Source organism: Carcharodon carcharias, chromosome 10, assembly GCF_017639515.1.
Source record: "Carcharodon carcharias isolate sCarCar2 chromosome 10, sCarCar2.pri, whole genome shotgun sequence".
NCBI lineage: Eukaryota > Metazoa > Chordata > Chondrichthyes > Lamniformes > Lamnidae > Carcharodon > Carcharodon carcharias.
In genome coordinates, this window is record NC_054476.1 from 134,024,355 (window position 1) to 134,046,452 (window position 22,098).

General features: G+C 42.9%; 1 protein-coding gene across 1 annotated transcript in view; it reads left to right on the forward strand.

Moving 5' to 3' along the window:
* The window catches only part of LOC121282879 (transmembrane protein 132E-like), a gene marked incomplete at its 5' end in the record, with an annotated part of 273,661 nt that overhangs the window by 195,486 nt on the left and 56,077 nt on the right, over positions 1–22,098 (forward strand). Inside the window, one exon of the mRNA XM_041196691.1 lies at positions 7,557–7,748. Within this exon, the coding sequence (XP_041052625.1) occupies positions 7,557–7,748 (192 nt within the window). The remainder of the gene's footprint in view (positions 1–7,556; positions 7,749–22,098) is intronic.

Below are 22,098 nucleotides of genomic sequence, written 5' to 3' on the forward strand. Positions count from 1 at the left end.
CCAACTCCTACCCAACACCCCACCAGGAAGACTGCATAGATAGCTAGGTAATTCAACCTACATTACATAGATTTGCTCAAGGGATACTGATAGGTTTCCTTGACCACCCACGCGAAGAAAATCTCCACCTTTGTGATCCCAGATGGGCTATACCAGTGTCGAGTCTTGCCATTTGGACTCAGAAATGCCCCAACTACCTTCCAAAAGCTGATGAACCAGATTGGGGCAGGCTTATCCAATTATGTAGTGTAATGAGACAACCTTCTAGTATACACTGACATCTGGGAAACTCACTTAAAGCAACTGGAAGCCCTCTTCCAGAAATTAGCCAGCTGACCTAATGGTTAATCTTACAGTGAGTGACTTTGCTAAGGCTCAGGTGACATACCTAGGGTACATGGTGGGTCAAAGACAAGCACTGCCCAGAGCTGCAAAGGTACAAGCAGTAGTACAGTTTTGCATCCCCAATATAAAATGGGAAATCATGAGATTTTTCAGGACGTGTGGGTTCTAACGCAAGTTCATCTCAAACCTTGGCAGTATAGCTGCCCCGCTGACAGACTAGCACAGAAAAAAGCCAAAGTAGTATACAGCTTTCGAGAAGCTGAAAGCTATTTTAATAAATGAACCAGCGCCAGCAGCTCCAGGCATTAACTAAGGATTTTAAGTAGCCATCAATGCCAGTGACATCAGGATAGGGGCTGTCCTCTTCCAAGAACGCACATCAGGAATAGAGTCCAAAAAACTGAACAAACATCACAAACAACATTCCACTATAAAAAAAACCCTAGGCTTTGTTACTGGCTCTCAAACACTTTGCATCCATTTTGGACATATCCTTCAGAGAGACCACAGCTGAACTGATAAGAACCCTTTAACCTTTTTAGAGAAATTCAAAACTCAGAATGCAAGGTTATTCCATTGGAGTTTGTTTCTCCAACCATATCGCCTAAAAAAAACACCCATGTTACAGGGAAATCAAATGTCATTGTGGGCATCCTGTATAGAACTTAAAGAGACCCAGTTGGAACTGAAGGGATAATCCAGACCAAGGGTAAGAGAGTGAATGTGTTTTTTTTTTTGTTTGTTTTGTTTTTCTTTTATACCTTGTAATGAAATGAGAGCAAATCACATTTCATTTTTAGTAATGTGGAGGTGTCACAAGGCTATACCCCTTCAATTTTGAAAATACATTTTTCAAACTTTCAACTGATGGGAATTTTTACAGTTTGTAATGAGACAAAACAAATTACTTAAAAATACAAGGCTACCTTCCAAGGTGAAGGTGAAAAACAAACAAGCCTTCAGACTCATCGAAGCTCATCACTGTCAAAGGAAGAGACATTAAAATGCAAAGTGTTGGATATTGAAACAATGGTTGACACATACAGACCCACCTAAAACCCCTGGAAATTACACAATGGGGAAAGTATAACAGGCCAGTCTACAGCCACTGCAGGGAGGTTGTAAGTGGCATGGAGTGTCAAAAAAGCTTTTAGCAGCGGAAACAGGCTGAACTGTTGTGTTTTTGCCCTCTCTCTTTTGGAACAACTGTATCAACCAGTTCATTAGCCAGCTTTACTAGAAATCCACCCGCGAACCAAGATCTCAATAATTGCAACATCTTCTACATCTAACCGCATCCACAAAACCAGCTAATCCAAATCAACTGCAACTTTTTAAAATCTACACTTCAAGGACAATCAGCTATATATTCTTTTAACTTTTTTTTATTGAACTCTAACTTATTTCTGATATCTGTGTGTGTGATGCCGTGTCTTTATTATTTTTTCTTGGGTTTAGTGGTTAATAAATTTGCTCTTTAACTGCAGAAAATTTTGTTTGATTGGCTCCTTATTGCTCACTGCATAAATAGTTAAATAGATTCTGATTTGGAAAGGCATATCCTTGTGAAAAAGAAACTTAAACCTTTGTTGTGACCAACTGAGGAGGTTGAATAGAGGGGAGCCAGTTCACTCCTTTTCACCTGGTCATAACAAGATGAATAAAATAAAGAGCTTCCTGGAAACTTGTGTCCAACCATTTTACAAGTATTAATCCATTTGCATGATGTTGCACAAGGCTGCCCTGTTCCAATGCATCTGCTCAGTATCAATGGTGTCAGTAGGTTAAGCCTTTTGGTAGAGGTGGATTGATTCAATTTCTGCCAAAATAAAAGTTTACATTTTGGGGACCAACAGTTTAAATAAAGTTTACCATCACATTATGCCAAACATGTAATTGTCCCACGCCATAGTGATTCTGAAAGTCGACTGGTTGCTTAAGATCTCATCCCAAGAATAAATTTGAATCATGTTTCTAAGTTAAGGTGTATTGTGTTGAAGTGTAAATTGTATTGGCACGTTTTTAAACCTTTCTATTAACTCTACATTACAAGCATTTCTATCATGAGCTTGTTTGTTCACATTCTGCTGTTTGAGGGAATATATGGTTTCATAAATTGGATTTTTGACCTGTCCAACAGGGTTCCTTTGATGTGCTAAATTTTCCATTAGTGCAGAATAAAACAGGAAATGGATATTAGAACCAAATGTAGTGTTACATGCTGAAGGATTACACAGTAATACGATTGTTAGAAATGTTTAACCCACTCAATTTACTGAAACTGAAAATATCCTGTAGATAAACTGGAGATATTGCAGTAAAAGTATTAAAGCAGAATTTGGGGCTTTAAATCATTAATATTTAATACACAGATCACTTCTGAAATATCTAGTTCCATGTAGTAACTATTCTATCATTCTATTTAAACAGTAAATAAACAGTTCAAGAAAATATTTTCAAATATTTTTTATTTTGGAGGTAGATTTTGACCCCCCTCACCTGGTGATAATTGGGCAATGTCCTCAATGGTATCAGCACCGTTACCACTCTTTTGAAAGCAGCAGTGTGGCTGACACCATTTTAAAAGTAGCACACTGTCAAGTGTCCAAAATTCCCACCTGTTTCAGGTTGTAGGCCTTTTTTAATATGGAAATCAAAATCACATGATGTCAATAGGGCTCTGATTGTCAATTTAAATAGGAACTGGTCAGACCCTGTACTTTGATTAGTTCCACTGACAGTGGAAGAGGGACAGGCCCAACAAATGCAAATCTTGCATCATTTTTGTTTGGCACCACTACAGCTAGCCTGGCAAATGTAAATGAAGTCACAGTCTCAAACTCCTGGGGGTCAATTTGCCATCCAAATGTAAAAATTAACCGTTATGTTTTTGTGAGAATAAAGCATGATCTTGTTCTCATAGCTCATCCGCTGCTTTCTTCTGATAGCTCATATTTTTCTCTACATCAAATATTTTATTCACTTTTCCTTTAAAAGGCTCAATGTTCTCTATGCTTAATGGTCACTTTTTCTCATCCCCTTGAAGTAAAACAAACCTTTTGGGAATGAGAAATAAATTGAACAGAGTAAACTGTTAATGGGTAAACCTGTAGACCAACATTGGAAACCTAATAACTTCCACCTTAAGACATTAAAAGAAACAGGTCAGGAAATTATGGATGCAACATTCATAATGTTACAAAACTCTCTAAATCCAGGAATTATGCCTTTGGATTGGAAAATTGCAAATGTCACTCATTATTTAAGAAAAGAGAAAAGAAAAGAAATTAGGGAATTACAAACCTGTAATTTTAACATCAGTTGTAGGAAACTTACCAGAATTGATACAGTGGCCAGAATTTTTAGCTTGGCGGGTGGACGCATGCCTGACCCAACTGAGCGTGAAATGGTGTGCGTTGACGTCATCCAGGCGTGCCGATGTCATCATGTAGTCGCGCGATAGTTTGGTTGGCGGGCATGCGTTGGAGCTGGCAGCGTGCCTGCCAACAGTTATAAAGCCTATTAAGGCCAGTAAGTTATTAATTGTCCTGAATTTTCCACTGCCCGTTTACTTAACAATTGACAGGCAGGCGAAAAGGTCAAGTGGCCTTTGCATTTTTTTGGAAACCTCATCCAAGGGTGGGATGAGGTTTCCAAAAGCAAATACCAATGAATTGAAAACTTTAATTTTTAATTAAACACATGTCCCTGCTCATGTGACAGAGTAACATGAGGGGACATGTTTTATTAAATTTTTACAATATTTTATGTTTTCAGTATTTTCTTCATCTTCCTGAGGCATGGAGCTGAATTGAAAACTTTAATTTTTAATTAAAAACATATCCCTGCTCATGTGCATGGAGCTGCCTCAGGAAGATTATTCAGTGCTCTTTTGCTCACATGCCCAAAGTTCACATTAGGCCAGCTCGCTCTCCTCTCCCTGCAGGCAGCGCTCAGCACTGTCACTCATGTATCATGCTGGGCGGGCCTTAATTGGCCCACCAGGTGCACTGTGGATCACAGTCGGCTTCCCGTCTGCCCCCGCCGATCCTGCATGCCAGGGGAAAAATTCTGCCCAGTGTATATGGTTGTTGTCTTTGTGGACTTCCAGAATGTGTTTGATAAGGTTCCACACAAGGAATTATTAGCAAATCTAAAAGTGCACAGAATTAGAGGTAACCATGTAACATGGGTTGATAATTAATTGCAAGATGAAAACAGAATAGCGATAAAGGAATATACCTTGATTGACAGGATATGACAAGTGGTGTTCCTCAGCTTTTCATCATTTATACTAATGATTTAGACAAAGAAATAGAGAGTTGTATATCCGAGTTTGAAGATGACAAGTTAGGAAGCACAGTAATTTGTGGTTTTTTTATTCATTCGTGGGAAGTGAGCATCACTGGTAAGGCCAGCATTTATTGCCTTTATCTAATCTTGAGAAGGTGATGGTAAGCCGTCTTCTTGAATTGTTGCACTCCATGTGGTGTACATCCATAGAGTTGTTAGGGAATGAGTTCCAAGATTTTGACGTAGCGACAGTGAAGAAGCAGCAATATAGTTCTCAGTCAGGATGGTCTGTGACTTGGAGGAGAACTTGCAGGTGGTATTGTTACCATGCATCTGATGCTCCCTTGTTTTCTTTGTGGTAGAAGTGACAGGTTTGGAAGGCTCTGTCGAAGAAGCCTTGGAGGGTTGCTGCAATGCATCTTGTAGATAGTACACACTGCTGTTATATGTTTAAGGAGGTGGATGCAGCACCAATCAAGCGAGCTGCTTTGGCCTAGATGGTATCAAGCTTCTTTAATGTTGTTGGAGCTGGATTCATCCAGGCAAGTGGAGTGTATTCCCTCACACTCCTGACTTGTGCCTTGTAGATGGTAGACAGGCTTTGGGGAGCCAGGAGGTGAGTTAGTTGCTGCAGGATTCTTAGCCTCTGACCTGCTCTTGTAACCACAGTATTTATGTGGCTAGTCCAGTTCAGTTTCTGGTCAATGGTAACCCTCAGGATGTTGATGGTGGGGGATTCAGCGATAGTATGCCATTGAATGTCAAGGGTTGATAGATTCTCTAATGTTGGAGACGGTCATTGTCTGGCACTTGTGTGGCTTTGGGAAGCTAGGAGATTAGTTACTCATCACAGAATTCCCACTTTCTCACCTGTTCTTCAAGCCATAGTATTTATATGGCTAATGCAGTTAGATTACTGGATGTTGATGGCATGGTAGATGGGAGAAGGCAGTTACAGAAGCAAGTGTTTTAAGAGATATGAATCAAAGATGGGTAAATGGAAGTGAGGTACAGATCAGCCATGATATAACTGAATGGTGGAATAGACCAAAAGGTGAATTTCCTCTTCTTCTTTCTATTTTAATTGTGGTAAAACATTCTGTACAGCTGTAAGTCTCTGTGTGAATTAATTTCAATGCATCTTTGTCTTGTCCAGCTATGGAATGTTTGCTAAGCTAAGTAAAAGGAGGCGATGGTATGAGGAGTGAGGGTCCTTCCAGATAGTGAGTGAAAGGACCCAATTAAATTACTCTTTTGATGTGAGAAATGTCCAGCCTCCAATTGGCAATTACCCACAGGGACCTAGCTGAAATCAGAAGCTGATCCAACCTGTATCCCACACACAGGGTGGAATTTAATGGGGCCTGTAGCAGCAGCAAACAAGGCAGGCGAAAGGATTTAATTAGGCAGGAACCAAAGTCTTGGTTTTCTGCCATCAGGTTGAGTTTGAGAAATTCAGGCAGTGGCGTTGGGTGGCCATTATACCGTCCAGTGGCAAGAATCTATTTACAATGTATTTGCATGCCATGAATACCCATTAAATGAGAACTTCAAATTAAGTCCTCCCTTCTAGATTAAGTTAGACAAAGACAAAACTTCACCTCAGATCCATATGGTGCGACACCGACAACAGTAGCAGATGAGGAGGCAGGCTGCTGAGAGTGATGGCCTATTGCCTGCAATGACTTGCCAGATGTCCTCTGGTGGTCTGAGGCCTTGAGTGTCCCACCCACTGGATGCTCTGGGGTCACCAGTCACCAGTAGAGGGGATGAGCGACTGCCCACCCTGGGAGTGCCCTGAGAGTACACCCTGTTGTGGCTGACTGATCCTCCTCCTCCTTTTCAGTGCACAATGGCACATCCCTCTATCCCTGTGGAGAAGGGAAACTTGGAGTGAGGTCCAGATGCCTCATTCCCCTCTTGCCTAGCCATTGATGTAAGGAGCCCATGCCCAGAGCAACAGAATGGTCTGAGAACATATTATCATGTGATAAACCTGGCTCTCCACGATGGTCACCAACCTCTCCATCGAGGAAACCATATGCACAGATGCTACAACCATGAAAGAACTCAAGGCTTGGGGTCCTTCGCCATCCGCGCAAGGTACCACATAGTCTCTGAAATCTCCATCAGATTTGCCCCTGCCAACTCTGCATCTCCAGCAGACTTATTGTGGCCTGTCATCAGCATGGGTCTCATCTTGGGACTGATCCCCAACAATCCTCCCATTGTCAGGAACATCAATTGACTCAACCTCCCACAGCTGCTGGGATGTGTCCATGAAGTGATCAGCAATGTGTGCCCCGATTCTATACACGAACCCTCTGAGACCCATGTGAGTGTAAATGTGCTGGTGGAGGATGAGGGAGAGGCAGATGACGATGCATCCTCTGGGTGTTCTTGGTCTTCGTTACATTCTCAGCCTTTCGTAATGACCTGCAAGAAAGACATTAAGGAGGAGCTTAAGATCCTGAGGGGTCTTTACAGCGTCGATGTGGAGAGAATATTTCCTCTTGTGGGAATACTAGGGGACAGAGTTTAAAAATAAGGTGTCGCCCATTTAGGACAGAATCAGGAGAATTTTTTTCTCTGAGTATTGAATTAATTCAGCATCAGCTGGTGTGGGGCAACAGAGGCAGTATTGGAAGAAGTATGTACAATTCAAAATTTGCTACCCACAACTATGATTATGATTGAGTTTAGATCTTCATTTTCTATTAAGCAATCTTTTACTTAAAAGGTTATTCCATACCAGTTACTCTTGTGGCTTCTGTAATCAAGATTGCCCATTTATTGCTGAATTATAAGCAGTTATTTAGGTTTATCCTGAATAAATTCCATTCTCTGAGCTAAGTTTGAATGTCTATAGTTTAATTATATCTGCACTACATACATGGTTTTCCTTTAAATTCTTTCAGGTAGTCTCCCCACTGATGGAGGTTGTACTAGGGGAAGTGCCATTGATTGTTGCTGATGATAAAGTCACCATCACTGACCTTCGAGCAGAACTTGTCTCTGGTCTGTCATTGAGCCTCGAATCTAATCCTGGAACCAGTCACACCTTCATCGCCAAGACAATGGCCCGTCAGCACCTTCAAACTCTCAAACAGGTATGAGGTTGATAGTCACTGGAAGTGAATAGCCACTCATCAACTAATGGTTGGAAAAATATTATTTGTAGTAAAAGTCCAAGGCACATTTCCAGAGGAAATGGACACAGCTGCATGACATAGTGACTGGATTTTATGGCCCCCTGCCAGGTATGTTTTCGGCAGGTGGGGTGTAGGGAGGGGCACGTAAAATATGCTGGGTAGCTAGCCCCCTGCCTTCCTGCCACTCTGGCCCATTCCCCATATTCCAGGGGGTAGGTAAGGTGTCCACTAGCCTGCCTGCCCTTAGGCCTATTGAGGGCCTTAAGTGTCCAATGATTGCCCACTTAAGGCCCTCAATTTACTTCCACTGATATAAAACATTGGGTAATGGCAGGTTGGCAAGAATGAGAAGGCTGTTTTTAAAACAATTTTGTTGAAAAGGTTTGAAGGAAGGGGGAGGCACATTATTTGCAGAGGTGCCCTGTGTGCATTGGGTGCAGCCCCCCAAGATGTTACCACTACCACCCCCCCAACCCGTCTTTATTCCTACATGCCAGGCCGCCCACCTTGCAGTACCTCCCTGTTGTAGGGCATTGGTTACAGTTCAGTAGGTCTGAAAAGGTCTTCGTAGTCATACATAGGTTAACTGTAAGTCTTTATTGACTCCTTGAACTATTTTACAAATATACAGTGAAGGGGACAAGCTAGGAGCTGTGTCCATGCTTGATGGTACACACAGGACTGGCCCTGGGTGTGGGTCATGTGCTCTGTTACATCATTGTGTGGACAGTGCTGTACTCAGTCCCACATTAACCCTAATACTACACTCCCCACACCCCTTGCTCCCCTCCCTAGTCTCCCCAATCCCTTCCCACCCAAAACCCCAGATTTAACTCTCTCCGGTTGCTATGCCTTCTTCACCCAGTCGCCTGCTTGCCGCCCCAGCAACACTCACTAATGAGTTTTGACACTGCTGGAGGTGTCAGCCAATCAGATTGGCCAGCAACTCTCGAGGGAAGGGCTTCCTCCCACTGAGGGGTGGTAGTCTGACCCTCAGACTGTTCAGGCTGCCGGCATTGCTACAGAGTAGCCTTATTTAAAGTTGGCCAGTTTGGAACTGACTTTTCTTCCGCAAATGGGTGAGAAGTATGACCCCCGGTAAAATCTAGTCCAATGTTTCTGCTCCTTTTGTGTCTAGCCAAGTTTTCCTTTGTGTTTCTGCTCCTTTTGTGTCTAGCCAAGCTTTCCTTGGTGTTTCCTTTCGATTGTAACTGTGTCTGACTCCGGTAGTGCATTCCCAGGCTCCCACTTTATTTTACTTTGTTACTCATGCTATATTCCCACTACAGGGATGCCAACTGATACTTGATACTATAATGACCTGTTTTAAAACCTGACCAGCTACAGGTGAAATCAATTTTTGTTAGCACTCTAGCAACTGCCACTCCAATCTCCAATTGAGCCTTCATGATATTCTCAGCAACTGGAAGATCCTAATCTTTGAGGTTCACCTGATGAAATGTAGCTAAACATAGATTTGCATCTAATTTAGGTGCACAGTACAGTAAGGGTGGGAAGGGGAGGTTGGAATTTTTGGATTACATGGCATGAAAATGGATGGAAGGGGGAAAACACATAAACCTTCTTCGTCACAGACTTTATATGAACATAGGAATTAGGAGCAGAACCTCGAGCCTGCTCTGCCATTCTGGGTGATCTGTTTGTTTTGAATTCCATGGGCTGAATTTTCCCCCCGTTGGAGGGGAAGTTGATGAGCAGGCACATACAGGCGCGCTTCGGATCGGCACCTTCCGATCGGAGGGGCGTCGCCATTTTACGTGGGCGGGCCAATTAAGGCCCGCCCAGCGTGATGTCCGCACAGAAGCGCTGTGCGTTCCCTGTGCGGGCAGGGGGAATCCCAAAATCGAGAGTGCGCCCTTTCGCGCACATGCACAAAAGAGCGCACTCATCTCCCTGAGGCGAAGTGCTGCCTCAGAGAGATCAACTCTGCTCTCAAAAATATTAAAAATAGAAAAAAAATTTCCCTTGCATGTCCCCTCATGTGACAAAGTCACATGAGTTGGGACATGTCCATAATTTTTACAAAATCTTTATTTAAATTTTTTAAAGCCTACATGAAACCTCCTCCCGCCCGTGGATGAGGTTTCATGTTTTTTCTACTTCCCACCGGGGCTCCTGGCCTGCCCGCCAACCTTAATGTTGGACGGGCAGGTCCTTTAATTACTTAATTGACCCTGTCAAATGCCTCAATTGGCCATTGACAGGTTGGCAGGCGCGCTGCTGATTTTGCTGCGCTCCCGCCTTCACAAAATTTAAATGGGGCAAGGTGAAGTTGGGAGTTCCCCCCCACGTCACCGCATGTCATTTTACGTATCGGCAAGCGGGTCTCGCTTCTATCTATCCCCAATAACCTCAGGTATCTTTACATCTTAGATGCAATGCACCTCTCTAGTGCCCAAAGAGGAAAATCTTCCCCGTTGTGTTTCTGCTATATAAATAGGCTGGTAGTCAAATGTTAAATGTAAATTTATCAAAATTTATGGTGAGGTTGCATAACTGAGGTATTTTATGCATTCTATTTGTACAAAGATACTTTTAGTATCAATTGATCAAAAGAATGTGCAGTGCACAGGTTTAGTTACAGTCAAAACGACCATTAATATTTGAAATAAACAGCCAGTTAGTCAGCATCTGTGAAAAAGTACGTTTATATTCCAGGTATCCAAACCAAACAACTTTGCCTAGGAACATAAGAAATTGGAGCAGGAGTGAGCCATTGAGTCTCTCAAGCCTGCTCCACCATTCAGTAAGATCACAGCTGATCTTCTTCCTCAGCTACACCTCCTGCACTGTCCCCAAATTCCTTGTTTCCTTTAGTACCAAAAGTATATTAATTTCTGACTTGAATGTACTCAACCACTGAACAGAGAGCATCTCTTTGAGGTAAGGAATTCCTCAGGTTCACAATTCTTTGAATGAAGAAATTTCTGCTTATCTAAGTCCTTATTCTGAGACTTTGACCTCCAGTTCTAACTCCCCAGCCAGGATAAGCATCCTCCCAAGCAATTTAAGAATTCATGTTTCAATCAGATAATCTCTCATTCTTCGAAATTCTCCTTTTTTTCTAAAAGAATATATGCCTAGTCTATTCAATCTCTCCTCATAGGCCAAAACCTTCATCCCAGGAATCAGTTTGGAGAACCTTTTGTACTTCCTCTAAGGCAAGTGTATCTTTCTTAAGGTAAAGTGACTAAAACAGTACAGAGTAGTCCAGGTGTACCGTCACTAAGCCTTTTTACAGTTGCTGTAAGAGCTCATTACTCCATTCCCTTTATAATATAGGCTAACACGTTGGTTTTCTAATTGCTTGCTGCACCTTTAACACTCTTAACTTTCTGAGATTCGAGTACAAGTGCACCCAGATTCTAAACCAACATTTCCTACTCTATCAACATTTAAAAAATATTCTGCTTTTCTTTTTCTTACCATAAGGGTTAACAGCACATTTTCCCGTATATTTAATCTGCCAAGTTCTTGCTCACTCACTTAACTTGTCCAAATCCATTTACAGCATACTTATGTCCTCCTCGCAGCTTGCCTATCAAATTCATATCATCAGAAAACATGGGGCCGAATCTTATCTATGTCGGGCAGGCTGGGCAGGAGCGGGTGCGGAGCCGTTCGCCGCCCGCGATCAGCTGCAAGCCGCCATTTTACGCAGGCAGGCCAATTAAGGCCCGCCCAATGTGACGCGCACCCAGAAGCTCTGAGTGCTCCCTGTGCAGTTGGTGAGAGTAGCCTGAGCCGGAGCCTGTGCTCTTTAGCACATGCACGCGAAAGAATGCAGAAATCCCCCTGAGGCACAGAGCTGACTCAGGGAGATTAGCTTGATTTTTAAAAATTTAAATTAAGAAAGAAAAAAAATGTTAAAACATGTCCCCTCGTGTCACATGGGCTTGGAAATGCCTATGAATTTTGTTAACATTTTTTACTGAAGTTTAAAAACCTTCATCCACTCATGGATGAGGTTTCATGATAAATGCGAAGGTTGCCTGGGCTCTTCGCCTGCCCGCCAACCTTAATGTTGGACGGACAGCTATTTTAATTATTTAAATTGCTATTTAAATGGCCTTAATACGCTTTTGACAGTTCGGCGGGCGCGCAGATGACTCTGATGCATGCTGCCGAACTCAAGATCTGAATGATGCCCGACGTCACCGTGCATCATTTTACACGTCGGCAAGCGGGGCCTGCCCCCGCACGCCAACCTAAAGATTCTGGCCCAAATTTACTTTCACTGATCTCTTTCTTTTTGCATAGTTAAAGAAGCTTTTATAATCTGTTTTTAATGTCCAGCTTGTTTACTCTCATATTCTGTTTTCTCTTTGCTTATCAGTTTGTTGGTCATCATTTGCTGAATTCTAAAATCCTCCCAATCTTCAAGCTTACTACTCTTTTCTTGGCAACATTATAAGCCTTTTTCTAGCACTATCTTTAACTTCCCTTGTCAGCCACAGTTAGACCACTTTTCCATAGGAACTTTATTCCTTACGGGAATGCATATTTCGTTGTGAACTATCAATTAATTCTTAAATGTTAGCTGTTGCTTATCTACTGTCATTTCTTTTAATCTAGTTTTCAAATCTACCTTAACCAACTCATCCCTCATACCTAATTAGTTTTCTTTGTTCAATTTTAAGACCCTAGTTTAAAACCGTAATTTTAAGTAGACAGTTACTGCTAACTGTACTTAATTGGCACTTATACTTTGTGTCATACCAGTGTATGGACCTGAAAATTCAACCTCTATTTTACTAGAGCTATACAAATCCTTGGCCAGACAATATGGGGAGAACTATACACATTTTTGGGCACCACACATTAGAAAGGATATATTGGGATTGGATTGACTGAAGTGTTGGTTCACCAAAATGTTTCCAGCGTCTAAGGGTTAAATTATGAGGCAGGATTATATAACCTAGGCTTGTCTTCATTGGAACGACTTGACTGAAGCTTTGAGTTTTGAAAGGAACTGATAGGATACAGAGAGAATTTTTTTTTCCACTGGTAGGGTAGTCTAGGGCAATAAGATGTAGCCTTAAAGTTAATGCCAGGCTATTTAGAAGTGAAGTTAGGAAGCACTTCTTAATGCAAAGTGTAGAAGAAGCATGGAATTCTCTCCCACAGTATACAGTAGATGCTAGCTCAATTAATAATTTTAAATTGTAGACCAAGACAATTTTTTCCAACCAAGGGTCTTAAGGTAAATGGAGCCAAGACAGGTACATCAGCCTTGATCTCATTGAGTGATGGAACTGACTTGAGGGGCTGAATGGCCTATTCCTATGTTCCTAAAGTAGAAGAGACAAGTCTTCTGAAACCTTGAGCACTGTTTCAGAACACAGTTCTCTGACAAAACCTGCATATTTTTAAAGCTGTATTAAGTTGTTAATTTAAGAAAAGCTTGTATTTATGTAGAGCCTTTCAGAATCTCAGGACCAAATTGCTTCACAGCCAATAAAACATTTCTCAAGTGTTGTCACTTTGAGAGCCAACTTTCACACAGCAAGATCCCACAAACAGTAATAAGATAAATGACAAAACTAGTGGTGTCGCTCTAAATTTCATGTTTTGCTCTGCATTTGCTTTAATTCAATCTTTCTGTCCTCAATCGTGTTTGTGTACATACCTCCAAGGGTTAGCTCAGGAAGACGTGTGCACAGGATGTACAAAAATTATTGTAGCTGGAGGCTTTCAAGTAGTTGAATGAGGAATCGCTCTGTAATTACGAAGAAAGCAATACACATCTTGCTTCTACGACTTGCTCTCAGCTGTAGCTGTACATATCTTTTTCTGCAAGGTAAGCATAAATCTGTCATCTTCTCCATTAGCACTTGGCCAATGGGGTGTGATTTTTTTTGATGAGTGAAACCTAGGTAGTTCGCAAATTTACTGAACACATCACTTTTAAATAGTAGTCCATTGTCACTTCTTATTGTTTCAGGGATTCCAAACAAGACGAAAATCTGATCAATCTTTGGTGTGATTGCTTTCGTTGAAGTAGACATAACTATTTTCAGTACATTACACAACTCTCTCTAATCATTCTAATTACATTAAATCCATGCCCCCTAGTTATTGATCTCTGAGCAAAGGGAAATTGGTCCTTCTTACTTATTCTATTTAGGCCCCTCATAATTTTATACACCTAAATTAAATCTCCTCTCAGCCTAATCCCAGTCTAACAAATTATTCCTCATAATTAAAATTCTCCATCCTTGGCTACATCCTCATAAATTTCCTCTGTATCCTACTACTTGATTACCACAAGTATATATAGTTGAATTCCTGACTTTTACTTTGATCTATATTTTCTGCCTTTTACACTCCTGTTCATTGACATGATAAATCTGAATAACTTAAAGTAACGTGATTGACTGTCTTAATTTAACACTGTCAGTGAAAATGACATGTATCAGATAAGGCAGTGCTGATGGTTGGGCACAAGTATATGAATTTATGTCTGTGTAACTTTCTGAAGTGCCTAACTGTCCAATAATCCAAAAAATAGTCTGTCATTAATCTGAAAATGACATCCCTAAATGAGACAGTGATGAGCAAGTGGCTGAGTGTATCGGCCAAATTTTGCAAGCCTAATAGTGGTAACCGCTGAGATGTTTATTGCTATTGGAAGTTGGAAGGAAGCTGCAGTTGCCCCCTGGGCTAACTCAGTGTGCAGGGGCTGAAGCAGTGTCCTTTCCCAGGTCTCTCGGTCAGTCTCACCTTCTTCAGGTCTAACAGCAGCCACAACTGTTTTCTCTGGTTTCAAAAATTAATAATACTCGAAATAAAAGTGGAACATTGAATCACATGAAGCTTCCTTCAGGCTCAGGTCATGCCAGGAGCCAGTGTCTGTCAAGGAGGCCTTGGCTTTGGCTGCACAATGCCCAGGCCCTGGGCTGATCCTCATGGTATTGGTCTTCTCCAAGTCCAGGGAGCACCAGACTGACCTACCGCCAGGGCTCAGAGTCTGTCAAGCTGCTTGCCATCTCTCGGATCCTGCAGCTTGATCAACTCAACCATGGGGAAAAGGACAAGAGATCAGGAGAATGATGAAGGGAGGAAGAGAGTTTAAACTCCCTGCAAAATTGCAAGGATACACGGTCTGAAGTTCAGATGAAATACATGGGAGGTAAAAGGGATTAAAGTTAAATGACACAGAAATCTCACAGATAAGAAAAAAATATAAAATATCAACTTTTATTAAAAAGCCTCAATGACAAAAAATGTAATTAAATCAAGCTGTAAAACTGCAGAAACCAGTGGAGAAAATAAATTGAGTTAAGTTGAAAAGTTCGAGACAATCAAAGTTTGTTGAAGTGTTTAGAAGTTTACAAAAACTTTAAGAAGTTTTTAAAGTATTTAAAAAGTGAATGAAGTGTTTAAAAGGACTATAAAATACTCACATGCCTTTGAGCTGAAGACTAAACTCAAGGGGCACCTCATCACCTCTACACTGCCCAAACCAACATGGCATTGGCTAGGCCTCCAAGGGATGTGGCTTTGATTCTGTTCGGGTACAGGAGGTTTGTATGCAATTTGACCTCTCTCCCTTCAATCCTGCTTTCCGCCTGGAAAACACACAACAGTAGGTCCAATTTTGCTCTCATGTAGCTTTGCTTAGATGAGGAGGGCTTATTATACAAACCTGTGTTGCTTACTCCCATTCAGAACTGAAATCCCTCATTCAAGCCCATCCACCACTCCATTCCAAGCCAGAACTTCATATTCCCTTTTAATCAACTCCGGCCTCAATATTTCTTCCGAGCTTCAGACTCTAATATATCTGGACTCTCACAATATTAGTCCTTCCAACTCTCTCTCCAGAGACTGGCCTCTCTACTCCCCCCCCTTAAGCCCCATACTTCAAGGGTGTCTGCAAAGCCAAAGTCTTCAGTTTTCCCTTCACCTCCACATGTTGTAGCAGCTCCCAGCTGTATCATTATATTAATGTGGGCCATGACTCTGTTGCCATTGCAATTATCTCTGGCTGGGTCCTACTTTTTATGTCACTATCATGAGGCTGAACCTCAGCACCCTCCCAAACCAGGATATATCCACAGTTTGTAAAGGTTCTGCTTCTTTCAAGAGTGACAGCTTGAATGAGGGAATGGAAGAGAAATACCAGGTTGAATTAGGTTGGAAGAGATAGCGTGCTAGGTTGAAGTGAAGGAAGGAGAGGAAGAAAAATTTCAGCATGACCCGAAAAGTTGAAAGAGGAGAGATTATCTGAAAGAGTGAGAGGAGGATGTATAGTGTCTCTGTGAACAGCATTGGGAGGAAGGAGAGTGCCTCATGAGTTCCAGCAGGGCGTTGGACACAGGGCTAAGCCCAGCATTAGTAATGAGATGGTGTGGGAGGGCATTACTCTGTCCCTCATGACTCAGTTTTCACTCTGTCTGCCCTTTGGCCATCCACAGATAGAAGGACACCCCAAAAAAACTGCTGATCGGGCTTTTGTCAAGATCTTCGACAGACTGAAAGATCCAAGGTAGTAGCAATCCCGAATCAGTCTGAAGATGCAAATGTGCAACTGCAAAGTATCTCTTTTCGCCTCTCCGGAATATACTTCTGACCTCAGAGCCTGCTCGTGTGTTCCTGATTCTTCCCGCCAGTTTCTATCACAAGGCGAGGGAGTGTGTTTGCATCAGGGGATTGCCCAGTCATTTGTATTAGTTTCTCCACACAGTCTCAAATGGTCAGTTCTCATGTGTGCCAAGGATCAATCCTATTCCTAATTTGTGTACTGCCTTTACAATAAGCACAGAATCAACTGTGACATGCATACTGATGGAAACCAGCTTTTTCTCTCCATCATCACCCTCAATTTCATGGCTGCTTAAATAATATCAAACTATGGACAAAGCAGAACTTTCTTGAGTTTAATATTGGCAAGTTCAAAGCCATGCAACTCATCCTACTCTCTAATTTTATATTTTTTATTAGCTCCTCATTCGGTATACCCCTGTACTTGATCCTCATTCCCAAGCTGAAATTAAAACATCGTTACAGAAATGTTTCCTAATACTTCAATTGCATCTCCCATTTACATCTCTACCTCATCACCTCCCTGCAGCTGAAACTCATCCGTGCCTTTGTTAGCTCCAGGATCAATAAAACTGTGCTCCTCCATGTTGAACACCACTTGGAGGAAGCACTGAGGGTGACTTGGGGGCAGATTGTATTCTGGGTTGGGGACTTCAAGGTCCTTCACCAACAGAGGCTCGGTAGCATCATTACTGACCGAGCTGGCCAAATCCTAAAGGATATAGCAGCTAGACTGGGCCTGCGGCAGACGGTGAGGGAACCAACAAGAGGTAAAAACGTACTTGACCTCATCCTCAGCAACCCGCCTGCTGCAGATGCATCTGTCCATGACAGTATTGGTAGGAGTGACCACCGCACAGTCGTTGTGGGAATGAAGTCCCGCCTTCACATCGTGTTGTGTGGCACTACCACCGTGCTAAAGGGGATAGATTTCAAACAGGTCTAGCAACTCAAGACTGGGCATCCATAAGACATTGTGGGCCAGAATTGTACTGAACACAATCTGTAACCTCATGGCCTGGCATATCCTCCACTCTACCATTACCCTGGTTCATTGAAGAGTGCAGGAGGGCATGCCAGGAGCAGCAGCAGGCATACCTAAAATGAGGTGTCAACCTGGTGAAGCTATAACACAGGACTACTTGCATGCCAAACAGCATAAGCAGCAAGTGATAGACAGAGCTAAGCGATCCCACAACCAATGGATTCGATCTAAGCTCTGCAGTCCTGCCACATCCAGTCATGAATGGTGGTAACAAATAAACAACACACTGAAGGAGGAGGCTCCACAAAAATCCCCATCCTCAATGATGGGAGAGCACAGCACATCGGTGCAAAAGATAAGGCTGAAGCATTTTCAGCAATCTTCAGCCAGAGTGCCGAGTGGATGATCCATCTCGGCCTCCTTTGGAGGTCCCCCAGCATCATAGGTGCCAGTCCTTAGTCAATTCAATTCATTCCACATGATATCAAGAAACGGCTGAAGGCACTGGATAGTGTAAAGGCTATGGACCCTTACAATGTTCTAGCAATATTACTGAAGGTTTAACCTAGTCATGAAAAAGGACAAAGATGGATTGAAAATAAAGGTTCTGAGTTGGGGAAGGGCTGATTTTAATATGCTAAGATAGGATCTGGCCAAAGTGGACTGGGAGCAGCTACTTGTAGGAAAATCTGCATCAGAGCAGTGGGAGTCATTCAAAAAGGAAATAGTGCAGGGCTAACATGTTCCCGTAAAGGTGAAGAGTGGGACCAACAAGTCCAGAGAACCCTGGATATCAAACGTACAGGATTGGATAAGGAAAATAAGGGAAGCTTATGATAGATACTGAGGGCTCAAAACAGCAGAAGCCCTAGAGGAGCATAAAAAGTGCAAGGGGTTACATAGAAAAGAAATTAGGAGAGCGAAGAGGGGGCATGAAAAATCACTGGTGGGTAAAATAGAGGAAAATCCAAAGGTGTTTTATAAGTATATTAGGGGCAAGAGGGTAACCAGGGAAAGAGTAGGGCCAATTAGGGACCAAAGTGGCAATCTGTGTAGGGAGCCGGAAGATATACGTGAGATTTTAAATGAGAACTTTGCATCTGTATTCACTATAGAGAAGGATGATGTAGGTGTAGAAATCAGGGAGGGGGACTGTGATATACTTGAACAAATTAACATTGAGAGGGAGGAGGTATTAGCGGTTTTAGCGGGCTTAAAAGTGGATAAATACCCATATGAGATGTACTCAGGCTGCTGTGGGAGACAAGGGAGGAGATTGCAGGGGTCCTGACATTAATTTTCAAATCCTCTCTGGCCACAGGAGAGATGCCAGAGGACTGGAGGACAGCTAATGCAGTGCCATTAATCAAGAAGGGTGGTAGAGATAAACTTGGAGAGACAAGGATTAATCAAGGATAATCAGCATGGTTTTGTCAGGGAGAGATCATGTTTAACAAATTTGATTGAATTTTTCGAGGAGGTGACTTAGGTGTGGCAATGAGGATAGTGCAGTTGATGTAGTCTACATGGACTTCGATAAGGCTTTTGACAAGGTCTTGCATAGGAGACTGGTCAAGAAGGTAAGGACCCATGCGATCCAGGGCAATTTGGCAAATTGGATCCAAAATTGGCTTAGTGGCAGGAAGCAAAGGGTAATGGTCGAAGGCTGTTTTTGTGACTGGAAGCCTGTGTCCAGTGGCGTACCGCAAGGTTCGATGCTGGGTCCCTTGCTGTTTGTAGTGTACATTAATGATCTGGACATGAATGTAGGAGGTATGATCAGTAAGTTCGCAGATGTTACGAAAATGGGTTTTGTAGTAAATAGCGAGGAGGAAAGCCTTGGACCACAGGACGATATAGACAGGCTGGTCAGATGGGCAGAACAGTGGCAAATGGAATTTAATTCTGAAAAGTGTGAGGTGAAGCATTTTGGGAGGACTAACAAGGCAAAGGAATACAGAGAGAATGGTAGGACCCTAGGAAGTACAGAGGATCAGAGGGACCTTGGTGTGCATGTCCATAGAAGGCAGCAGGACAGGTAGATAAGGTGGTTAAGAAGGCATATGAGATACTTGCCTTTATTAGTCAAGGCATTGAATAGAAGAGCAGGGAGGTTATGATGGTGCTGTATAAAACGTTAATTAGGCTACATCTGGAGTACTATGAGCAGTTCTGGTCGCCACACTATAGGAAGGATGTAATTGTATGACCATAAGACATAGCAGCAGAAATTAGGCCATTCGGCCCATCGAGTCTGCTCCGCCATTCAATCATGGCTGATAAGTTTCTCAAACCCATTCTCCCGCCTTCTCCCCGTAACCTTTGATCCCCTTACCAATCAAGAACCTATCTCGGTCTTAAATACACTTAATGACCTGGCCTCCACAGCCTTCTGTGGCAATGAATTCCATAGATTCACCACTCTCTGGCTAAAGAAGTTTCTCCTCATCTCTGTTCTAAAAGGTCTTCCCTTTACTCTGAGGCTGTTCCCTCGGGTCCTAGTCTCTCCTACTAATGGAAACATCTTCCCCTCGTCCACTCTATCCAGGCCTTTCAGTATTCTGTAAGTTTCAATCAGATCCCCCCTCATCCATCTAAACTCCATCGGGTATAGACCCAGAGTCCTCAAACGTTCCTCATATGTTAAGCGTTTCATTCCTGGGATCGTTCTCGTGAACCTCCTCTGGACCCTCTCCAGGGCCAGCACGTCCTTCCTGAGATACGGGGCCCAAAATTGCTCACAATATTCTAAATGTGGTCTGACCAGAGCCTTATAGAGCCTCAGCAGCACATTCCTGCTTTTATATTCTAGTCCTCTTGAAATAAACGCCAACATTGCATTTACCTTCCTAACTACCGACTCAACCTGCAAGTTAACCTTAAGAGAATCCTGGACTAGGACTCCCAAGTCCCTTTGCACTCCAGGTTTCTGAATTCTCTTCCCATTTAGAAAATAGTCTATGCCTCTATTCTTCCTACCAAAGTGCATGACCTCACACTTCCCCACGTTGTATTCCATCTGCCACTTCTTTGCCCATTCTCCTAACCTGTCCAAATCCTTCTGCAGCCTCCCTGCCTCCTCAATACTACCTGTCCCTCCACCTATCTTTGTGTCATCTGCAAACTTAGCCAGGATGCCCTCAGTTCCTTCATCTAGATCATTAATGTATAAAGTGAAAAATTGTGGTCCCAACACTGACCCCTGCGGGACTCCACTAGTCACCGGCCGCCAGCCTGAGAAGGACCCCCTTATCCCCACTCTCTGCCTCCTGCCAGACAGCCAATCTTCTATCCATGTTAGTACCTTGTCTCTAACACCATAGGCTGTTATCTTACTGAGCAGCCTCCTGTGCGGCACCTTGTCAAAGGCCTTCTGGAAGTCCAAGTAGATAACATCCATTGGCTCTCCTTTGTCTAACCTACTCGTTACCTCCTCAAAGAATTCTAACAGATTTGTCAGGCATGACCTCCCCTTGATGAAACCATGCTGATTATGCCCGATTTTACCATGCACTTCCAAGTATTCTGAAATCTCATCCTCAACAATGGACTCTAAAATCTTACCAACGACCGAAGTCATGCTAATCGGCCTGTAATTTCCCGTCTTTTGCCTCACTCCCTTCTTAAACGGGGGGTTACATTAGCGATTTTCCAGTCCTCTGGGACCCTCCCTGACTCCAGTGATTCCTAAAAGATCACCACTAACGCCTTGTTGAGAGAAGGTGCAGAGGAGATTCGCCAGGATGTTGCCTGGGCTGGAGCATTTCAGCTATGAAGAGAGATTGGATAGGCTGGGATTGTTTTCCTTGAAGCAGAGAAGGCTGAGGGAAGACCTGATTTAGGTATACAAAATTATTAGGGGCATAGATAGGGCAGATAGGAAGAAACTTTTCGCTTTAGTGGAGGGGTCACTAACCAGGGGATATAGATTTAAACAAAGAGGCAGGAAGTTTAGAGGGGATTTGAGGTAAAGATTTTCACCCAGAGGTTGGTGGGGTATCTGGAACTCACTGCCTGAAAGGTTGATAGAGGCGGGAATCCTCACAACATTAAAGGAGTGTTTAGATGAACATTTGAAACACCATAGGCCACGGACCAAGTGCTAGAACATGGGGTTAAAGTAGATAGGGGCTTGATGACCAGTGCAGACACGATGGGCCAAAGAGCCTCTTTCCATGCTGTAAAATCTCTATCAATATGACTATAACTTGCTGCGCCCCTGGCCAAACTGTTCCAATACAGCTACAACACTGGTATCTACCTAGCTATGTGGAAAATTGCCCAGGTATCTCCTGTACACAAAAAGCAGAACAAATCCAACCCCACCAATTACTGCCCCATCAGTCTACTCTCGATCATCAGTAAAGTAATGGAAGGGGTCATCAACAGCGCTACCAAGCAGCACTTGTTTAGCAATAAACTGTTCACTGACGTCCAGTTTGGGTTCCACCAGGGCTACTCAGCTCCTGGCCTCATTACTGCTTTGATTCAAACATGGTCATGAACTCTCAAGGTGAGGTGAGAGTGACTGCCTTGGCATCAAGGCCACTTTTGACCAAGTGTGGCATCAAGGAACCCTAGCAAAACTGGAGTCAATAGAATCAGTGGGAAACCTCCAATTGTTGGAGTCATACCTAGCACAAAGGAAAATGCTTGTGGTTGTTGGTGGTCAGTCATCTCAGCTCCAGGACATCATTGCAGAAGTTCCTCAGGGTAGTGTCCTCGGCCCAACCATCTTCAGCTGCTTCATCAATG